General features: G+C 40.0%; 1 protein-coding gene across 4 annotated transcripts in view; it reads left to right on the top strand.

Annotated features, from left to right (window-relative positions):
* Positions 1 to 22,630, top strand: part of atrnl1b (attractin-like 1b) — a 959,007-nt gene that overhangs the window by 562,256 nt on the left and 374,121 nt on the right. For all 4 annotated transcript variants that reach the window (XR_009446966.1, XM_059653033.1, XM_059653032.1 and 1 more), the window contains exon 25: positions 2,348 to 2,409. Coding sequence is in view for 3 of the 4 variants with exons in the window: in XM_059653033.1 (XP_059509016.1) it covers positions 2,348 to 2,409 (62 nt within the window). In the remaining variant the exon portion in view is untranslated. The remainder of the gene's footprint in view (positions 1 to 2,347; positions 2,410 to 22,630) is intronic.

Genomic DNA, 22,630 nt, shown 5'->3' with positions numbered 1-22,630 from the left:
AGTGCTAAGAAATCAAGCTAAGAACCCGGAGGTGCAGCTTGGCCCAGTACTTAAGACCAGTGACTGTCTTTGTGTGTAAAGCCTCCTGGCAGCAGCATTGCGATTAAAGGTGCTGGTGCACTTAAGCATGCAGTACTGAAGTAATGAACTATATTATAAATGAGGCAGAGGTGAGCCATGATGATATGGCAAGGCTGGTGAGTGCCGGGTGCCAACCTCCATAAACAAAAGATGGAGGTGATCATTGTTCATGGAGTGTGTCCCGGGATTTTGGGAAAGCTTACCAAATAGCTGTGCGGAGGACCAAGTAGTGAGTGGCCAAGTACCTGCTTTGACTTTCATGTCAGGAAGTATCACTCTCTATTTATCTGCACTACCTGGGAAAATAGCAAACTACAGACTTCTATCATATGGGATCTAGAAAGGACAAATTGAGGTTAACCAACTGAATGAGTCTTGTAAGAAAACAGGTATGTTTGGAGCTTACATTTTGTTGAGAACATAGTCACATGACTGATATAAAGTTAGAGTTGATTGAAATGAATGCATGTTCAACGTTTTGAGATGTAGAGATTTGATATTTTCTGGTGTCTCTGTTTTGGTGATGCAAGCAGATCAATTTTTGAAGGTCAGTCAAATCAGCACAATGGGGAACAACTTCACTCACCTACCTTATTATCAGTAATACGTGACTACCAAACACCTCAGACCTTTCTGAGGTCGCAAAAAGATGCTGCATCAATTTACTCAAGCAATGAAGGCCATCAGTTTAACTGGGATAATGTAACCATACTAGCCCAAGCTAATCATAGACCCGCACGATAACTCCTCGAGGCATGGTTCTCAACCCATAATGCAATCAACAAACCTAGAGAATTAGACCCCATATACGAATGCATAAGAACCAAACCGGAAATGACACTACTCACCAAAACAGACCAGACTGTATAAATTCCAAGCAGCATAGAATACCATCACTTCATCCGAGCCTCACGGATGATGTTACCTAGCATGGTGACAGCAAGCAAGTCAACAACCTCATACTGCATCAATGTAAGCTGTTCTTTTTTGTTTTGTTCCTTGTGGCAATTACAAGTAGGGAATGTATTAAACAAGTCAATTCTTGGTTAGTACTGTCATGTTCTCGAAAGTGCTCATTTCCCTTCTATTAGTAAAATTATAATGTAATAATTTAATTATAAAACCTCTATACCCTTCCTGCTAAATGCTGGGGTTTCTCACTTGACTGTGTATTGTTCTGTGGACACTGGAAAGTGCCCACACTGTGCATTAATTCACATGTGAAAACTAAAAGATCGATCATTAGGTTCATAGTTGAGTCTGATTTTGTCCACAGCTGGTGGTGACGCATACCTAAGTCTATGGATAGCAATCTGAAATGGAAATGCTAACTGAATTTTCAACTCTTTAACTCCGAGCACTGAAGCAAAAGATAGTGTTTCTACTGTTATTCCAAAAACTTAGTACCTTCACTGTCTGTAAGGACTTAGTACGTTAATAGATGGTCCAATTAACTATTAACTTTTAACTTTTAGTATTGTGGCAGAGTTATTCTTAAACTAGTAAAATGATAGAGACCTGCTGTTTGCAAATAGTGGAATTCTGTTATTTTGATGGCCAGATGGCCACTAATAGCTTGGTGTCACATCAAATTTATTCACCATTTCTGTGCAAAACATTGCAAATGAATTTTTTTGGAAGAAAATCAGTGTGTAATAACAGAGCTACTTATTGCGGTTACGCTTAAGTCTTTCGTTGGAGGTTATGGTTATGTTTTTGTTTTGGAGAAAGCTGCCAACAGCTGTGTCTACCTACTGCAGGATGGCTTCACAGTTAGTGTGGCTCGTAAACCTGTCAAAATCCTGAATCTCAAGATTCCAGTCAGTTTGTTTTTATTTTTATATGATTGCAATGGCAGGGTCAATTCATAAATATGATACCTTTTTACCTTGGATCTCATTGTGGCAGTGATATATATTAATTCTAATTTATGATTTTACGAATATCTATGGTGAGCAAAGATATTGAATCATTATGGCAAGTCATCTTTTTTGGATAGCCCCTTTGGCAGTAGTGAAACATCATGACTTTGGTAGTTATTTTTCTGATTTGAAGAATTATATCGATCAAAATTATAATATATCCTACTACACTTAAAGAGGCAATACATAAAGCAGTCCAGAAGCTCAACTTGTAATCTGGGTGTAAAAAGAATCTGATCATAATGATTCTCAAAATGTTCTGAAAAATTGAATAAATTTTGCATATGTCCATATGTTATCTTCAAGATATAATAATTTTTATTTTGAAAATGTCTCTTCCACAGATTTCCTTTTCACAACACAGTAGCTTTATGGATCTCGTCCAATTCTTTGTCACGTTTTTCAGGTAAGTTGATTTCTATTTAAGTCTGAACTTATTTTAATGTGTTGAATTTGCACATTAACTCAAAATGTGGAATACTTATTGCTTCCAAAAAAAAGTATTAAAGTTGCATACAGGTCCAACAATTTAAGTGCCTAGAAGTATGAAGCAATTCAGATAATCTGTGTCAGAGATAATAGGAAATGCAGATGCTGGTGTATCCGAGATAACAAGGTGTAGAGCTGGATGACCACAGCAGGCCAAGCAGCATCTTAGGAGCAGGAAAGCTGACGTTTCGTGCCTAGACTGTTTTTCTGATGAAGGGTCTAGGCCCGAAACATCAGCTTTCCTGCTCCTAAGATGCTGCTTGACCAGCTGTGTTCATTCAGCTCCACACCTTGTTGTCTCAGCATTTCCTCACTGAAGCATTTAGGAAGCTTGAACTCTTTGGTTGCAGGCCCACAGGTAGATTGTCAGCCTTATTCATGACTGGCAAATTCTCCAACAGCAGGTGAGAATGAAGGGGTATTTGTTGCTGGGGCGATTGGATCTATCTTTCTCCATTCTGTATCAGGCACTTTGCAGATGACCCACGTTTCTTTTTTAAATATCCAGAAAGACTTTATTTTGTCTCATTCAGGTTTGTCCATTTTTGTTGAATAAGGAATTATTCCAATTTTTATTGAATGCTTTGGCATTTTATATTAAGTGTGCTACTGAAAAGTTTTGTTTGACATATTGATGTTCTTCAAATTCATTTAAGCCTTTTTCAGATTATTATCAAGCTTTGTCTAAGTCTTTCAGAAAACCGTTCTTAATATCCCTTTTGGAAATTCCCCTTTTCTTTAGAAAGAAAACTTCTCATTATCCATCTTAATGTTTTATTTTTGTTTCAATGAAACTTAATGGCCTTCTCTATTCATAACTTCACGATTTATACATTAGATGATCTCCTGATTTTCCCTTTTTTTAAACAATTTACTAACTGTACTTGGATGGAGTATTCCTTGGATTGTTTCATAAATGTTTCATGGTCAGTAACAGTTTCCTGAATTTATAGGAATCAGGTCTTCCTAGGAAGGTACTTTGGGTAATTACATTTGAGCCACCTGAGATTCTCTGTAAATATTTGTTATGAAGAGCAAAACTTTAATTTCCTTGAATACTTTTAGCTAAGAATGGTAGAGTTGAGGAATAATCTTACAATTTGTGGGTCAGACTATGTATTTCAATGGTTTATTTAAAGCAAGGGTGAAGTGGAGTCTTTACTTTTCACCTTTTGGTTATTATCTATCTTTTTACCTTCTCCTGAGGATACTGATTGTAGTGATTTTATGCTTCATAATTCTTCAGGGGAGGTGATGATCTACTGATATTGTCACTGGACTATTAATCCAGAAACTGTTCATGTCCTGGGGACCCGAGTTCAAATCCTGCCATAGCAGATGGAATTTGAATTCAATAATAATCTGGAATTTAAAAATCTACTGATGACTGTGGAACCATTGTCAATTTTTGAAAAAACCCATCTAGTTCATTAATATCCTTCAAGTAAATCTGCCAACCTCACTGGCCTGGCCTACATGTGATTCCACATTCACAGAAATGTGTTTGACTCTCAACTGCCCTCTGAAATGGCCAGTCAAGCTATTCAGTTCAAGGGCAACACATGCTGGCCAGCCAGTGATGCCCACGTCCCACAAGTGAATGATAAAACAAAAAATTCACCTTGCTAACAATAATAGCTAAACATCAGTGCCATCGTGCTGTTCAAGCGTAATGTGTTAGCCAAGCTCAATACTTCCCTTTTCAGTTGTCCAATATATAGTGCATTTTGGCATTAGACAGATACAGAAGTCTTAATGGAGTTTCCTCTTTTGAAACATGAGAATGCTGGTGACAGTAGCTATAATATAGTTACTTCCCAGCAAAGATAAGAAGGGGCAGGGACAGGTTTTCTTTCACAATCACAATTTTCACTCATTACTTACACATTCAAGTTGTTTGATCAATTTAATGGTGAATCATGAGGTGAGCTGGCAGGAAGATCTTGTCCCTGACATGAACTTCAGGACTGAAGATCTGACAACCAAATTTAAAAGCTGACTGGACGGCTCTTCGCTGTCACTTCTGCCTGTAGTATAAGTGGAGCTTGTGCTGGTTGTCCCCACTGTCTGAAGATGTTTCACCTCAGATAGAAACTGGCCCCCTATCTCAGTGACACCTTGATCAAAGTTTTGCTTGAAGCACTCCAGGAAAGAAGGAAAGAAATTAATGTCAACAGGAAGCCTTCTCGCCAGATCCGCATGGCTAGAGCAAAGCCATAGCTTAGGTAGTTACTCTTGGCCAATGCCCAAAGGACCCAAATCCAGTTTGGAAGACAAATAATTTCATAGGCTTTGCATGGGTAAGTTGTACCATTTACTCACTGCTAACTGACAGTCAAAGTGGCGTTGTTCAGTCTGAGTATTCAGCTACACACTGTCATATCATATAGCAAGTACACTTGTCACCTTCCATGCCACATGGATATTATGCACTGAAAGACTGATGATAATCTCATTTTGTCACTGTTCTAACAGTTCCCAGGCAGTGACCTCCCACTCATTCACTGGAGAGGGCTAAGAACCTGGTTTGTAAAGTGCTCAAGGACTAATTGCAATCACAATAAATCTTCCACTTTCACTCTTTGTGCGACAAGATCATTTACAACAGGAGGGACATGACAGATGTTCACATCTTCATCTCTTTTGAGCAGCATGCCACAGAACTGACAGGGAAGGACTGTGACCATGGCTGAATGTCTGGAGGGTCAGAAGTGGTGCAGGATGTTAGTTAGGAAGCCTGCTGTCTGCAGTTCTCAGGGGGGCAGGTTGTGTGAGACATTTCTTTACATAAGGTACTGTGCTTATTCACCAAATTATTTCTCTTCACAACTCTTAATGATAGTGTACACCATTAGTGGATGAAACACAAGGTGCCACAACTTCACCCCAGCAGCATTCCCAGTCGCTCTTAGGGTGGCATGTCCCAAACCTGAGAGGATACACTAGCATCTGCACTTTTCTCAAGCAATTGGACATTCACCTCAGTGGGTCCACCATCTAGCGGGGGCTTGGGGTTACAGTCTGGTAAACACACCACTGACACAGGTTCACACTGGCTGAAATAAGTACCATCTGAAGTCTCTGGCATTCAGAGAACTTATGGAGATGATGTGTCTGTGTGCTTGGTGAAAAATGACCGGTTATGTGTAGAGAGAAGGGCTTGGGATCATGAAACAGTGATGCCAGAGCCCTTTGTAAATGAGAGTAAAAGGTGGAGGAGGCTATCCGAGTTTTGTATATCCTTATAAAAGTGTGTACAAGCTCTTGGCTGCCTCCATGGAAAGGTTGGCAGCTGCCCTGGAGTTACAGTTCAAGTGGAACACACTTTGGTTGCCGGATATGTACACAGACCTGGAATCCATCACTAGTGCCATGTACGCGCACAATCAATGACTAAGTGAGAGTGAGATGGGGTAGCTTGCTTTGCTTTAGGTGCATCTTCATCTCAAGGAGACAATGAGGTGCCATCAGACACCAACAAGGAGAGCAGCCAGGTAGGCACCCTTGGTCCTTCAACTCAGGTCATTACAGAGGTATCCTATCTCTCCAGCTCTCCTCTACCAATGATCTCATTGACTCCAGCTGGTCAGTATAAGGAGGCTGCACCTGTTCAGGAGACTCCCATCATGTTATGGATATCTTGGCCCTGACCTCCAGAAGATAATGGCAAAAGCCAAGCAGCATGGAAACAGACCATTTGGTCCAACCAGTCCATGCCGAACATAATCCAAAGTAAATATTCCCACCCGCTTGCTCCTGGTCCATATCCCTCCAAACCTTTCCTATTCATGTACTTATCCAAATATGTTTTAAACATCTCCTCTTCCTCAGGAAGTTCATTCCACATGCAAACCACACTAAAAAAAAATGCCCCTCGTATCTTTTTAAATCTCTCTCTTCTCACCTTAAAATTGTGCCCCCTAGCCTTGAAATTCTCCATCCTAGAAAAAAGACAACTACCACTTTCTCTATATCCTCGTTATTTTATGAGCTTCTATGCGGTCGTCTCTCAAACTTCTACACTGCTGGATAGAGCAGGGACAGGAATGGTTGTTGCAGGTTCCGGGATTTAGATGTTTCAGTAAGAAGAAAGAAGATGGTAAAAGCGGGGGAGGTGTGGCATTGTTGGTCAAGGACAGTATTACAGTTGCAGAAGGGATGTTTGGGGACTCGTCAAGTGAGGTAGTATGGGCTGAGGTTAGAAACAGGAAAGGAGAGGTCACCCTGTTGGGAGTTTTCTATAGGCGTCTGAATAGTTCCAGAGATGTAGAGGAAAGGATAGCAAAGTAGATAGAGTTAGATAGGGAGAGCTTTTTTCCTAGGATGGTGACGGCGAGCACGTGGGCGCATAGCTTTAAATTGAGGGGTGAAAGATATAGGACAGATGTCAGCGGTAGTTTCTTTACTCAGACAGTAGTAAGGGAATGGAATACTTTGCCTGCAACGGTAGTAGATTCGCCAACTTTAAGTACATTTAAGTCATCATTGGACAAGCATATGGACATACATGGAATAGGGTCGGTTAGATGAGCTTCAGATTGGTATGACAGGTCGGCACAACATCGAGGGCCGAAGGGCCTGTACTGTGCTGTAATGTTCTATGTCCTGTGTTCTATGTTCAATAAAAAAATGTCCCAGCCTTTCTTTATAACGCAAACCTTCCATACCGGCAATATCCTAGCAAATCTCTTCTGAGCCCTCTCCAGCTTAATAATATCTTTTCTGTAACTGGGCGACCAGAACTGGACACAGAAGAGGCCATAGCAGTGTCCTGCATAACCTCATCATGTCCTTCCAACTCCTACTCAATTGGCTGACCAATGAAGGTGAGCAAGGTTAATGCCTTTTTTCACCATACTGACTATATATGATGTAAACTTCAAAGAATTATGGTCTCTCTGTTCGACAATGCTACCTAAGGCCCCACCATTAATTGTATAAATCCTACCCAAGTTTGTTGTACCAAAATGCAATACTTTGCATTTAACCAGCCTGAAATTCTGCATTCTAAATTCTATCCACTTGTATTGTTAGAATATTTGCTGTGGTCTCAATACGCTGCTATGTGCTGACACAAATGTCGGGCGTGAAAGGACTGAAAACCTGGTGACATTCTTTCAATAGTGCTGAAGTCCTGTGTGCTACAAATGCCAAATTCTTAGCCAGGCTGTTCCAGTTTAGCTACAACACTAGCATCTACAGAACAAAACTGAAAATTGCCCACATATATGGTGTTGTACACTGAAATCACCTGAGAACATCCTGATTCTGACCTTAGAATGAGGGAAGAAAGAGTAGATGAAGCAGCTGAAGATGATTGACCCTAGGACATTACTTGAAAAACTCTTGCAGTGATGTCCTGAGACTGAGATGATTTACCTGCAATGACTGCAATTACCTTCCTTTGTCCCAGGCTTGACTCCAACAAATAGAGATTTTCCTCTCTTTCCCATTAACACCAGCTAGGGGTCCCTGATGCCACACTGTTAAATGTAGCCTTGAGGTCAAGGACAGTTATGCTCAACCCCCCTCAATTCAGAAAGCAGAACAATCCAACCTGGCCAATTATTCCCCTATCAATCTATTCTCAATCATCAGAAAAGTGCTGGAAGGAGTGACAATGCTATCAGGCAGCACTTGCAATGGAATTACCTACTTGCTGTTACACAGCTTAGGGCTCCCCAGTTGCTAACAACGTTGCAGACTTGATCAAAACATGGACAAAAGAGTTGGATGCCATTCAGGATAAAATGGTCTGCTTGATTAGCACCACATCCACAAACATTTACTCCCTCCCATCATTGTGTGTATACCATCTACAAGCTACATTGCAAAAATTCACCAAGGTTCCTTCGACTGCACCTTCTAACTTACAAACTACTCCACCGAGAAGGAGAAGGTCAGCAAATGTATGGGGAAGCCACTAGCTGCAACTTTCCCTTCAAGCCACATACTGTTCTAAATTGGAACAGTAATTGAGACATATAAGATAATCAGAGGGTTAGATAGGGTGGATAGGGAGAGCCTTTTTCCTAGGCTGGTGACGGCGAGCACGTGGGCGCATAGCTTTAAATTGAGGGGTGAAAGATATAGGACAGATGTCAGAGGTAGTTTCTTTACTCAGAGAGTAGTAAGGGTATGGAACGCTTTGCCTGCAAGGGTAGTAGATTCACCAACTTTAAGTACATTTAAGTCGTCGTTGGACAAGCATATGGATGTACGTGGAATAATGTCGGTTAGATGGGCTTCAGATTGGTATGACAGGTCGGCACAACATCGAGGGCCGAAGGGCCTGTACTGTGCTGTAATGTTCTATATTCTATGTAATCACCACTCCTTCACTGTTGCTGGCTCAAAATCCTGGATCTTCCTCCCTAACAACATCTGGATGTACTGTTACCCCAAGGACTGCAGCAATCCTAGAAGCCAGGACAGCACCTCCAACTCTAAGGCAATTAAGGATGGGCAACAATTGCTGGCCCAAAGCCAAAGCAGAATAAAAAAAACGTGTTTTAAAATTAATAGTTTAATACTGCAGCATATTTTTGTTCAACAGTTTTTTATGTTGTTTTTGCAATTCATGTTTAATTTTATCCCAACTGCCAAACCAGTTTGCTTGTAGCTACTGCTAGACTTCTTCCTCTTGGAGAGGTTCACAAGAAAACTGATTTTTTTTTGGAGGGTTGAGAAAAGGAATTTACTATTGCAATAGCAACAAAAAGTGTTGGAAACACTCAGCACGTTAGTCAGAATTTATGCCGAGAAAAACATTCACAGCTTATGCAGACCAAAGACCTGAAACATTGACTCTGTTTGTTCACAGATGCTATCTGGTCTGCTGATTATTTCGAAGTTTTTTAAATATATCTAGCATTTGTTCTTTTATTATATGCTGAAAGCTAGCTTTGTAATTGTGGTTCATTTTAATTTGAAATGATAAAATCAATGCCAAATGTAATTGAGCTGTTAAAACCCATTTGTGTGAATAGAAATACCACATTATTGCAAATCAATAAACTTGCAAAATTACTAGAAAATTGTGTTATTTTTAAATTTTGAAATGAAACCAGGATGTATACGCCAATAAAATATATCTCTGTGAATTCAAGATATTATTGTTTGTAGTGCTTTTGCAAAATTTTGGATATTATTGTCAGTATATTGCATTGGGTCAAATTCAAAGAAGCACAGCTGGTAGTATAGTATGAACGATCACGTTGTGTGTTATTGTCTGATAAAAGTGTGATTATATCATGCACATTTCTGCTTTTGTTGGGCTGTGAGAACAGATGCATAGAGTTTATAAATGAAGAATTTCTACTGAATCTATATAAATAATTTGATCTTCCTGTCACTACGATTTCCAATTCTGGATACCAGAGGAATGTGAAGGCTTTGTTGATGTCACTACAAATAAGCTGAGGTTGTTCTTCTTAAAGCCAAGAAGATTGAGTGGGTTTTCTGGAGGTATGTAAAATTATGAAGGGCATGTGACAATAAATAGAAACTATTTCTCATGCCACTGCCCTTTTCAAGAACAGCATTTTCATGTGATTGCTCTCCCTCTTATTCACTGTTCAGTATTGCTTGCTTTATTTTCTCCATCCCTGGTTACTTGAATTACATTGGATTATGATTTAAATTACACATGTTAGTCTGTTCAGGAAGAGCAACTGATGTTGTATTCTGCATCAACTAAATTTCAAGAGAAGGCATTCCACCAGTATTAAAACAGGATGGCACAGATTTAAAATAGCTGAACAAAGATTTGCAAGGAATTCTCAGTCATCACAGCCATTAATGTTATGCAGGTTAAAGGCCACAAGAAGTCGAGTAAAATCACATCTGAATGAAAAGTAGATTTTCAATGACTAACTACAACATTTAAAAAGAAGTATTTTATTAGGTCTTCTTTAATGGCCTCCTTCATATCTATTTGTTACTGGTACAGGGATCCTCCCATTGGAAAGTAGCAATGTGAAAACAGGTTGTAAAGATGATAAATAATTGCTATCACTAATAGTTGACAAAGACACAAACCTGGAGTGGAATGATATGGATTATTTTACCAGTGCTGTGGGGGCATTGCTGAAGCAAATGGAAACAATGTTTGGCAGGACTCTAACTGAAAATCGGTGCATGATTTGTTGTTCTATCACAAGCAAGGAATCCAATAAATGCAATTTACTGTTTTGACCCATCTTGTAGTTTGTGTGCGCGGATTGTGAAAAGAGTGAGTGTTTAGCATGAGTGTGTTGCATCATGCTCAAATAAAAAAGAACTGAGTAGTACAAATTGCAATTCTGTTGCTAACCTTGTATTACATTTAGTCCAGTTTGACTCTGATATGTGTAGATTTGCAAAACAAGATTGCCTTTGTAATGTTGTGATATAGAATACGCTGTTAAAAGATAATTTCAGAATGTTGCTTGAGACAATCCTTTAATTGTAGTTGGGTTGCAGAGTTACAAAATGTTCACAGAATTAAAAGATTTTTGGCACCCAAGAGTGGTTGAGTATGCTGAAGTGGTATAAAGTACTCAGTGTTCACACTAAACCGGGGTAGCACGGTGGCTCAGTGATTAGCACTGTATCCTCACAGTTCCAGGGACCCGGGTTCGATTCCAGCTTTGGGTAACTGTCTGTGCGGAGTTTGCACATTCTCCCCATGTCTGCGTGGGTTTCCTCCGGTTTCCTCCCACAGTCCAAAGATGTGCAGGTTAGGTGGAATGCTAAATTGCCCATAGTGTTCAGGGGTGTGTAGGTTATAGGGAGATGGGTCTGGGTGGGATGCTCCAACAGGCAGTGTGGACTTGTTGGGCCAAAGGGCCTGTTTCCACAGTATAGGGAATCTAATCTAATCTAAATAATAATACTATCTTTGGTTATATCAAATTACTCCAGCTTTCCAAAGTGTTGCTCCAATTTCTGCACGAAGTCGGATGAAAGAGTGGCATCAAAAAAAAGCAACCTGTTTATAGGTACAAAGAAAATTTACAACTATTGTTCTGAATCTAATGCTGTTTTGACTGTGGAGAATTATGGTTACATTCAAAAGATTCGATCCTTTGTGCAATTGGAATGATTATTATCAATGTTTTTAAAAATCATCCAGCAATAGCTTTGGAGATGCAGTTGTTGTGGCAGATTATTTCAGTTAATTAAAAATGACATTTCAAAAGCCTACTTCTCAAATGTCATTATAAAATATAACAGATTTAAATGGAATATTAGTCTCCGAGCAAAAGTTTTCAGAGGTTATTGTAAGAATAATGTTCCGATGTTCTCAAGATTTATTCTTTTGTCTCAGTTCAATCTTATTTATGCCCATAAATCAATGATAAAATAAATCTAGTAAATAGCCTCCTACAGACTTGATCTGCACTGATAATGACCATGATAAATGTTAAATGTAAGATGCTGTTGTATTATGTTATATGGTACTACATTATTGTCAGGCTCAGATTATAAACTCTGCCCTTGAAATATTTCTCTTGAAGGAATCAAACAAACAACACCGCCTGCATGTATAATTTCTTTTTGAAACGATTACCCAATGTGCTGGGCCTTTCAGTGCTTTGTAATCTGCCCAATGCAACTTTCTGAGCCTAACTGGCAATGGAGAAGTAACAGTGCATGAAGAAGTGGGGCAGCACAGCGGCTCACTGTTTAGCGTGGCTGCCTCACAGCATCATGGGCCCAGGTTAAATTCCACCGTTGGGTGACTCTTTATGTAAAATTTGCACATTCTCCCTGTGTCTGCGTGGGTTTGCTCCTATAGTCCGAAGATATGCAGGTAGCTGGATTGGCTGTGCTAGATTGCCTGTAGTGTCCTGGTATGTGTAGGCTGGATGGATTGGCCATGGAAATGCAGGAATAGGGTAGGCAGATGTGTCTGGGTGGGATGCTGTTTAGAGGATTGTGGACATGATGAGCTGAATGGCCTGCTTCCACACTGTAGGGATTCAATGAAGTTTAGATATCACAATTCCTTAAAAAATCATAATTGTGCACATATGTTCTGTGTCAGAAGAAGTTTGCTTTTGTTGAGAAAAGGTTAGTCTGTACAGTACAGCAATATTAATCTTTGTAGGTGAGTTGGGTGTGGTTTTAGTAAAATGGAGCACAATTTTCTGGGTAATCTTGACATTTTCAGTTATGCTGCTACTAGCAGTTCTACTGCAATGTCGCAGCTCAAGCCCAGACCATCAGTACTATGGCTCTGAAATGCAAATGGATGAAGATCAACTTGTGTGTTCATATATTTCAGTGTCATAGGACAGGCATAGTAAAAAGCTATCTATTTATATCAGTCTTATTTTGCCATGGAGTATAATTTTTTTGTGGAATCTTTGAACTCTGTGAAAGTTGTAGTGTGTCATTCCTGAAGTATTCTACATGTACGGATCACCTACAGCATACATTGAAACTTGGGTGGCATCTTCCTAGGCCCTGAACAGCTTAGCTTATGGCAAAAAATTTGGGCCAGTCATGCAAACAGCTGAGGAAGACTTTTCCTGACGTCAAGACCAAAAAGTTGCATTTTCCAACTATGTTACAGATTTCAAGATGAGATTCTTGCTAGTATGTGTGAGAAGCCTATTAATGGAGAAAACCACTCATTAACACTCCCATTATTATTTAATCTTGCAGCATTCCTGCCTTGCCTGAGAATCAGAGTTATACAGTACAGAAAAAGCCCATTGAGTTGATACTGACAAGAAGCAATGGACAGAGAACCGGCTGACTAGCAGAAGACAGAGAATAGGGATAAAGGGGTCTTTTTCATGTTGGCAGCTAGTGTTTAGTGTATTGCGTAGGTGTTAATGTTGAGATCACAACTATTCACATTATACATAAATGATCTTGACGAAGGCACTGAGGGTAATGTTGCTAATTTTGCAGATGACACAAAGATAGGTGAAGGGGTATCTTATGCTGAGGAAGCGGAGATGCTGCAGATGTATGTGGAAGTCTAGAAGAGTGGACAAAGTATGGCAGATGGAATACAGTGTGGGAAAGTGTGAGGTTTTGCGCTTTGGTAGGCAGAATAGAGGTGTTAGACTATTTTCTGAACAGGGAACGATTTCATAAATCCAAGACACAAAGGCACTTGGGAGTCCTAGTTCAGGATTCTCCTAAGGTTAATATGGAGATTCATTTGGCAGTTCAAATGCCATTGTAACTTTCAGGGCTAAAATACAAGAGCACAGATGCACTTCTGAGGTTGTATAAGGGCTCAGGTCTTATACAGCCTGGGCCTTTTATTTAAGGAAGGATGTTTTGGCATTGGAGGAGATCCAGAGGAGTTTTCTGAGAATGATTCTGGGCCTGCAGAATTTATCATATGAGGAGTGCTTTAGGACTACAGGCCTGTACTCAATGGAATTTAAAGGATGGGGGAACTTGATTGAAACTTATGGAATATTGAGAGGTCTGGATAGCGTGAACATGGAGAGGATATTTCCACTAGAAGGAGAGACAAGGATGAAGAGGTTACAGCCTCAGAGTGAAGGGACAACCATTTCGAACTGAGATGAGGAAGTTCTTCATCAAGAGGGCGGTTCATCTGTAGAACTCACTGCCACAGGAGGCTTTGGAGCTAAATCGTTGACTGTATTTAAGATAGAGATAAATAACTTGTTGATCAATCAGGGGATCAAGGATTATGGGATGAAAGTAAAAGAATCGGATTTAAAAACATATGAGCCACGATCAAATGGTAGCGGGGCTGAGGGGTGGGATGCTGTCATAGGGTTGTTGTGGGCGCAGTGGGTTTAATGGCCTGCTTCCGCACTGTAAGGATTCTCTATGATCTTGTGCAATGGTTTTGAATGTGGTCAACAAGACGTTTTTCATAATGTTTTACACATGGTGGCCTTGAATTTTTTTCTCTCCCAGGTAAGTTATAGTCATGGTGGAAGTGTCAACCTACAGGTGCCCAGCCGTCTTGGTGTGTGGAAATGCTACAGGATGCATGTTGACAGAGGATGGAATGGTTAAATGCAATAGAGATCCAACTGGTAGAACCATAGGATCACAGTATCCCAAATGATTAAACAAAATTCCTCATTATCCTGAACAACACCTGTCACCACCTGCACGTTAAATGCATCTCATCTGAGAAATCCAAACAGGACAAGATCAGCAAAATACACATTCTTTAGCTGAATTATTGCATTACAAGAAAGCACTAGCAAGCTAATTTCTTAACGATGCACAATCTTTATTTGTTGTCTCAGTGCAAGAATGCATCATGTAGATTGATAAAGAGATCTTGATAAAACTCCATCTGATAATGAGTGGGAATTCATCCACTAAAAGTGCAGATAAATATCAACAGCACCCCAAAGCCTCATGGAATGTTGATAAGATTGTATTGGGATCTCCCTGATGTTTTGATAATGCTGCAAGATTGAAGCCCTTTGTCAAAAGCTGATGCATGAAGTTTCGTGGAACAAAGTGTATTCAATGTTCCAGGGTAAACGTAGCTCTCTCACTTTCAGGAGCTGTTGTTGCAGCAGCAGTTATCATTGTAACAAACTGCTTGCAGTTGCAGTATCTTTGCTCTATATAGATGGTCAGCTTCAATTCCAGACCTTATTTAAGCCTGAGATGTTATGACAATGTAAATAGTTACTGTTGCCAACAGATTTGAAAACATCTGTCTTTGTGCTATAGGAATGACTAACAAAAAGGAAGCAATCATTACTGACGGTGGTGTTTGCCCATCTTCTAACTCAACTTGACCAAGGAACTTATTGAGATGGTGACATGTGTAGCTCTACCTTCTTCAATTAGTCAGTGTGGTTTGAGTTGATGTAGTTATTCTGGTAAAGGTTATGTACACAAAATAAGCACTTAATTTCAAGCCTTTTCCCATCATCATAACTGGCCATTCATTGACAATATTTTCACATAATTTATGTATTATTTGAGAGAGACTTTTGCCACCTTAATAGTCCTAGAGCAATAATGATGCAGGTAATAATAATCCATGGAAGAACATAATTTGGAACTTGTGTTATGATTGCAGTTGATGCTATTACTTGAGAAGTCAGATCCTGAACTGACATCTGGCTAAATAGATCATATTTTCTTTCCTTTTGGTTTCAACAACGTGGTGTTTCATTGGCATGCTGAAGATTTCTTTTATTAACAATGAAGTAGAAGTTTATTATGCAAGCAAAAACAAGAAAGTAGAATAGCCCAAACCATTTACTTACAAGTTTAAAGATTTCAAACACACAATAAATGCAATCCTATTAATTCCAAAAGTCCTCCAAACTGGCTGCTTTGCAGGCACATGGCTAAGCATGACGCACACCCCAGATTGCGGAGGCTTAGACACTGAGTGAGAATATCCTACCCTGAAGCCTGACCCTAGTCAATCGCCTACACTGGTATGAGAGGCTGCCATTGACTTTCTCTGTTGGGACACACTGACTGCTGGGAGCCCAAGTGGATTTTGGTGAAAACCACATCTGTAAGACTTGAGATCTGTAAGACTTGAGATATGGTGTCTGCTTGCTGTACTGCAGTGTGTTTGATGTATAAACTGATAGCACATGGTACTGGTGTGAGGAACACTGATGTGCGACAAGGCATATGTCCCCCTGACTGAGGACTGCTGACAAGAAGAGCAAGTTGCTTGACTGTGTAATAATGGTAACCATCAAAGCCAGGCAATACATAGATGTTTTGAGTGTGCTGTGAGCAAATATGAACAGCGCTGAAATGCAGTCTAGTCTAAAACATGAACTGGGTGCTAGCCCCTGCATGCAAAGTGAGTTGCTGATGCATCCTGTAATGCAGGTTTGTGCTTCCTAAACATCCTACAGGTAGATCAGAAAAGTGTCTTTTTGGTCATGTGGCGTTGGCAAATGTTGGATGGCAAGGTTGGTGGACGAGGGAAGCATGTGGCTAGTGACCATGGATCATGCTCTGAGTTGGATTTGGTGCTGAGCACCATGGAGGCTGGTCACAGCCAGGGGTATGCTGAAGTCACCAGGTACCTGTACTGACTTCCATGTTATGTACTCTCAATGTCAAGCTTGTTAGATGTGTTTGATAATCTAGAAAGCTAAATATTCATGAAGTATGGCGTTAATAAGGCATTTAATAGTTTCCTTTAATTGGCAACTCACCATTGCCGAGTGAGAAACTTGTCTCTCCTCTCGGCAAATGCATAAATAGTGTAGCGAGATGCACTTGATGTTAAGGTGGGTCTTGCTGGATTTGTCATCCAATTTTCCCTCAATTCTTGCCATAGACCCTATCACTCAGACACCCTCAAGATTTAACTGCATTTTTCTTCTTAGCGATGATTGATCATAAAATGTATTTCATCAATAATGCTTTTTCAGCAGGTGAGGGGAAAGATGTGACAACAAGGCCATGCGTTCAAGTCAAAATCTTAGCAATTTGAACATGTACCCCTGTATGTTTATGTCTTGTGCACCTCAGTGACCTTTCAGTTAACATTCACATGAAGTCTCCAAATCCTATTCTGTTCTGAACATATGAATATTAACTTCTATTCACTTGCTAATTTCGCATTCCAATTCTGTGATTAGTCATAGAGATACACAGCACGGAAACAGACCCTTTGGTCCAACTCTTCCATGACAACAGATCACCTAAATAAATCTGGTCCCATTTGCCAACATTTGGATCATATCCCTCTGAATCTTGCCTATTCATATTCCTATCTAGATGCCTTTCAAATGTTGTAATTGTACCAGCCTTCACTTCTTCCCTGTGGTAGCTCATTCCACACACACACCACCCACTATGTGAAAAGGTTGCCCCTTTGGTCTCTTTTAAATCTTGCCTCTCTTACCCTCAACCTGTGCTCTCTCTAGTTTTGGACTCCCCCATCCCTCAGAAAAGACCTTGCCTGTTTAACATATTCATGCCCCTCGTGATTTTATAAACCTGTTTCAGGTCGCCCCCTCAGCCTTTGACACTCCAATGACAATAACTGCAGCCTATTCGGCCTCTCCCTGTCGCTCCTAAGCCTGGCATTCTTCTAAATTTTTTAAAAATCCCTTCAACTTTCACGGCATCCTTCCCGTAGCAGGGAGACCAGAACTGCACTCAGCATTCAAATAGTGGCCTACCCAATGTCCTGTACAGCTGCAACATAACCTTCCAACTCTGTAGGAGTAATGCATTGAACAATGAAGGCAAGCATATCGAATGCCTTCTTCACAATCCTATCTACCTGTGACTCCACTTTCAAAGATCTGTGAACCTGTACTCCAAAGGCTCTTTGTTCAGCCATACTTCCCAAGACCTTACCATTAAGCCCATAAGTCCTGCCTTGATTTGCCTTTCCAAAGTGCAGCATCTCACATTTATCTAAATTAAACTGCATCTTTTGCTCCTTGGCCCATTAGCCCATATAATCAAGATCTCTTTGTATTCTGAAGTAACCTTCTTCATTGTGCACTGCAGCTCCAATTTTTGTGTCACCCTCAAACTTACTAACCATACCCCGTACGTTTGCGTCCAAATCATTTATACAAATGACAAAAAGCTGTGGACCCAGCACTAATCCATGTGGCACACTGCTGGTCAGAGGCCTCCAGTCTGAAAACCAATCCTCCACCACCATTCAGGTCTTCTACCTTTGTGTCACTTCTGATTTCACATAGCTAGTTCTTCTATTCCATGTCATCTAACCTTGCTAACCAGTCTGCCATGACGACTCTTGTAGAACACCTTACTCAAGTCCATATAGATAATGTCCACCACTCTGCCCTCATCATTCCTCTTTGTTACTACTTCAAAAAACTCAATCAAGTTAGTGAGACATGATTTTCCATGCACAAAGCCATGTTGACGATCCCTAACTAGTCCTTGCCTTTCTAAATAGATGCAAGTCCTGTCACTTGGGATTCCTACCAATGGCATGCTCACCGCTCTATTGTTCCCTGGCTTTTCTTTACCACCTATCTTAAATAGTGGCACCACATTAGCCAGTCTTCCAGCACCTCACCTGTGGCTAACAATGATGCAAATATCTCAGTCAGGGGCCCAGCAATCACTTCCCTAGCTTCCCAAGATGTTCTAAGGTACATCTGATCATTTCCCAAGGATTTATCCACCTTTATGCATTTTAAGACATTCAGCATCTCCTCCTCTGTAACATGGACATTTTACAAGATGTCACTATTTAAATTTCCCATGCTATCTATCTTCCATATCCTTCTCCACAGTAAACACTGATGCAAAATACTCATGTAGTATTTCCCCCATCTGCTGCGGTTCCACTCTTAGAGAGCTTTAAGCAGCCGTATTCCCTCCCTCCTCCCTTCGCCCTAACAGGAGCATACTATCTCTAGACTCTTGTTGTCTCATTTTTGACGTCTTCCCATTTTCCAATCGTCCCCTTGCCTGCAAACAATCACCCGCAATCAACTTCTGAACGTTCTTGCCCAGTGCCATTAAAATTGGCCTTCCTCCAATTTAGAATGTTAACATGTTGATCAGGTTTATCCTTTTCCTTCACTATTTTAAAAAACAATGGAATTATGGTCACGGGCTCCAAAGTGGTCCCCCAATGACACCTCAGTCACCTGCCCTGCATTATTACGCAAGAGTAGGTCAAGTTTTGTACCTTCTCATAGTTCCACATACTGAATATGAAAATTTTCTTGTGCACACTTAACAAATTCCTCTCCATTCAAGCCCTTAACAGTGTGGCAATCCCAGTCTATGTTTGGAAAGTTAAAATCCCCTACCATAGTCACCCTATTATTCTTTCAGATAACTGAGATCGCCTTACAAATTTATTTCCCAATTTCCCACTGAGTATTGCGAGATCTATAATACAATCCCAATTCCTTTCTTATTTCTCAGTTCTACTGAAATAGCTTCCCTGTATTCCCAGGAATATCTTCCCTAAGTAGTCATAATGTTATCGCTAATCAAAAATGCTACTTCACTTGCTATCTTTGTTTTAAATTTCTCATAGCTAGTTCTTCTTCTATTCCATGTGATCTAACCTTGCTAACCAGTCTAACATGAAGACACTTGTCGAACACCTTACTGAAGTCCATATAGATCATGTCCACCGGTCTGCCCTCATCAATCCTCTTTGTTACGACTTCAAAAAACTCAATCAAGTTAGTGAGACATGATTTGCCACGCACAAAGCCATGTTGACGATCCCTAACTAGTCGAGAAATGAGGTTCAGCTAACCACTAACCATAAATGATCTGTTTTTTCACTCTAATTATATACTGTGGAGGAGCTTCAAAATTATTTGCCCAGCATGGATGGCAGGGAGTTCTAATCAAAGAAAAGGGGTGGGCAAACAGTCACTAGACTGGACAAGGAAGTTACTGAGCCATGGACATTGAGAAGCAGTGGTTAGTGAAGATAATTTTTACAATGAAAACAGCAAAATCTATTTTCAACTATGATGAACACTGGCAGGACAAAAACACATTCCAGTTTTTCAGTTCTGCCACGATTTTGGAGAGTGATAAGTCAATACTGATGTAGGCCTTGACCTAAATATGCTATCACAGGAGGAGAGATTGTTGGAGCGCTACGATGAAGAATGTAAATCCGTTGAAGAACATGTCTATGTGAAGATAATTGGCAGGTTTTCTGCAAGGCCAGATGTTAGTGCTAATATCGGAGATAATTTATGGTGAGCGTTGCAGCTTTTTGCTTTGTCTTCCAATAGTAGTGAATATGTTTATAAATAATTTAGTCTTGCCATAACATTATTGAGACCATGTAATAATTTCTGTGTCCCTTCTGTTTTACTGGCCAAAATGAACATCTGGCCCAAATTAATAGAATAGGGTTTTTAAAACTATAATCATGAAATAATGAATTTCACCTTCACCTTGTTTACCAAAACTGGAATAGTAGCATTGTGAAAACAAACAAACTCAAACTACAAAAAGGGAAACCAAGCTGTCCATGAATTGTTTACTGAGTGGTTCAAGGGCAAGACTAAACATAGCAGTGTTCATCATTATCCTTCCTCCTGAATTAACACATTTAGGACAAGGCTTAAATAGATATCGACACTCACATCTTCACCACAGTATTTTTGGAATGGTGGGACAGGAAAACTGGATGAATAGTGTTGCACTGCCCCGTTAGTTCAAATGATTCATTTAGATACTTTAATATATTTTAATAAACATTGTGAATGTGCAAAAATTTCAATGCAGAATTTGTAGCCCCAGCTGCTATTGTGTAATTATTGAAGATTTTACAATTCCTTTGTTTGCAACTTAGGGTGAGACAGTTCAGTGTATTGTATGGTGCATGTACACTATACAGTTAAGGTTGCTGTCTCTTGTAGGAATTCCTTCTAACTGCAAATCCAGCATGTGGCACCTTATCAAGTCACCTTCATAAGAGTTAACTCCATTTTCCTTTTTACTTATCGACGGCATATGGTCATTGCTGATGAGGCCAGCATTTGCTCATTATCCTTAGGATAGTGATTAGCTGACTTTTGAACCTCTGTAGTTTGTGCAGAAATTTTTTACATTGTGGTTGGACGGCCTTCACTCATAGTTTCGCACTGGTTGTGGGAGAATATCCAAGAACCGGGAAAATAGCATGAGAGGGCCAAGAAGACAGGAAGTAGGACAGAGGAGACAGGCAACAGAAGGAAAGCAGAGTTATTGGCAAGGAAGAAAGTCAAAACTGGTAGACCATTGATTCAAACTGTACTTACTAATCGTAGCTCAGTGAAATTGCATTAACAATACAATAGTAGTAGACCTCAGAACAGCTTACAATCAATAGTAATACAATCCCCAAATTTTAGTTTGAGTGGCAAAAGAATGGTATTAATTACTTCATACATACAGCTGCCCCTAGACTTATGGCATACTTATCAGTGTTACCATCAACAGGGGAAGTATGGTGGTTGTGAACAGAGTAAATAGGAAGGAAAGTGTTCAACCAATTGGATCAAATAATCCACATTACTAACCAATCTAGAAGTAGAAGGTAAGAAACTGTGCATTACATTAAAATCATTGTTCTGAAGGTAGAACAAAGATTGGGTCATACTTGGATTAGGAGAAAGACAGAATAAAACTTAACTTAATTTTGTGCATTTTAATGTATTTTTTCAGTGTTGAAAAGAATGTTTAGCAGCGATTATAAATTGTAGCACTATTATCTCAGATACATCTGACTGAACAAGTTTTTCATCAATCATAATATGGTGCTAGTGGGTAATTATTTACATAGGATATACAGTCCATTTAATCCAACCAGTCCATTTAATCCAACCAGTCCATTTACGCTGCACTGAAAATTCCTCCCATTTATCTTTTTCTGCATCTATTGTTCTCACTGTCTAATACAGTACCCTGCCTAGTTTACGTAGCCATCTCTTAATGCATCCATACTACCGAGTGCAACCACTTTTGGTAGTGAGATGGATTTCTTCATGACTGGCCTCTAGTTATGCTGTCACCCACAGCTGGACACATTGTATTAAAAACTTTCACACTTTTGAAATCTTCTATTTGGCTACCCCTTAGCCTTTTATGTAAAGAAAAGTGACCACGCTCTTTATCCTTTCATGGTTTGTGTACATACACTTTTCTGGTGTCGAGCTTGGAAATCTTCTCTGCATCTTCTTCACTACCACTACATATTATTCTTCACAAGGCAACCAGCTGTTCTACAGAGGCATAAGAGATAACAAGGTGTAGAGCTGGATGAACACAGTAGGCTAAGCAGCATCAGAGAAGCAGGAAAGCTGACGTTTCAGGCCTAGACCCTTCTTTTTCAGAAGAAAGACCTTTCTGAAGAAGGGTCTAGGCCCGGAACATCAGCTTTCCTGCTCTCCTGATGCTGCTTGGACTGCTGTGTTCATCCAGCTCTACACGCTGTTACGTACAGGGGCATGGTAGTTCCATCAAACTTTGACACAATTTAACATTACTTTGAATTCTCTCCCCCCAAAAGTAAAGCGTACACTTTGCTTTTATTTTGTGGCTTGCTAACCTGCAGCACAATTTCTCATCATTGATGTGTCGTACGTCGAGTTCCTTTACTCCTGGACTCCACCAAGAATTGATTTGATTTGTTGTGGTCACGTGTACCCAGGTGTAGTGAAAAGCTTTGTTTGTGAGCAGTA

Source organism: Stegostoma tigrinum, chromosome 20, assembly GCF_030684315.1.
Source record: "Stegostoma tigrinum isolate sSteTig4 chromosome 20, sSteTig4.hap1, whole genome shotgun sequence".
NCBI classification, from domain to species: Eukaryota; Metazoa; Chordata; class Chondrichthyes; order Orectolobiformes; family Stegostomatidae; genus Stegostoma; species Stegostoma tigrinum.
Note: the sequence above shows the minus strand (reverse complement) of the source record. Positions and strands in the feature narration are given on the sequence as shown.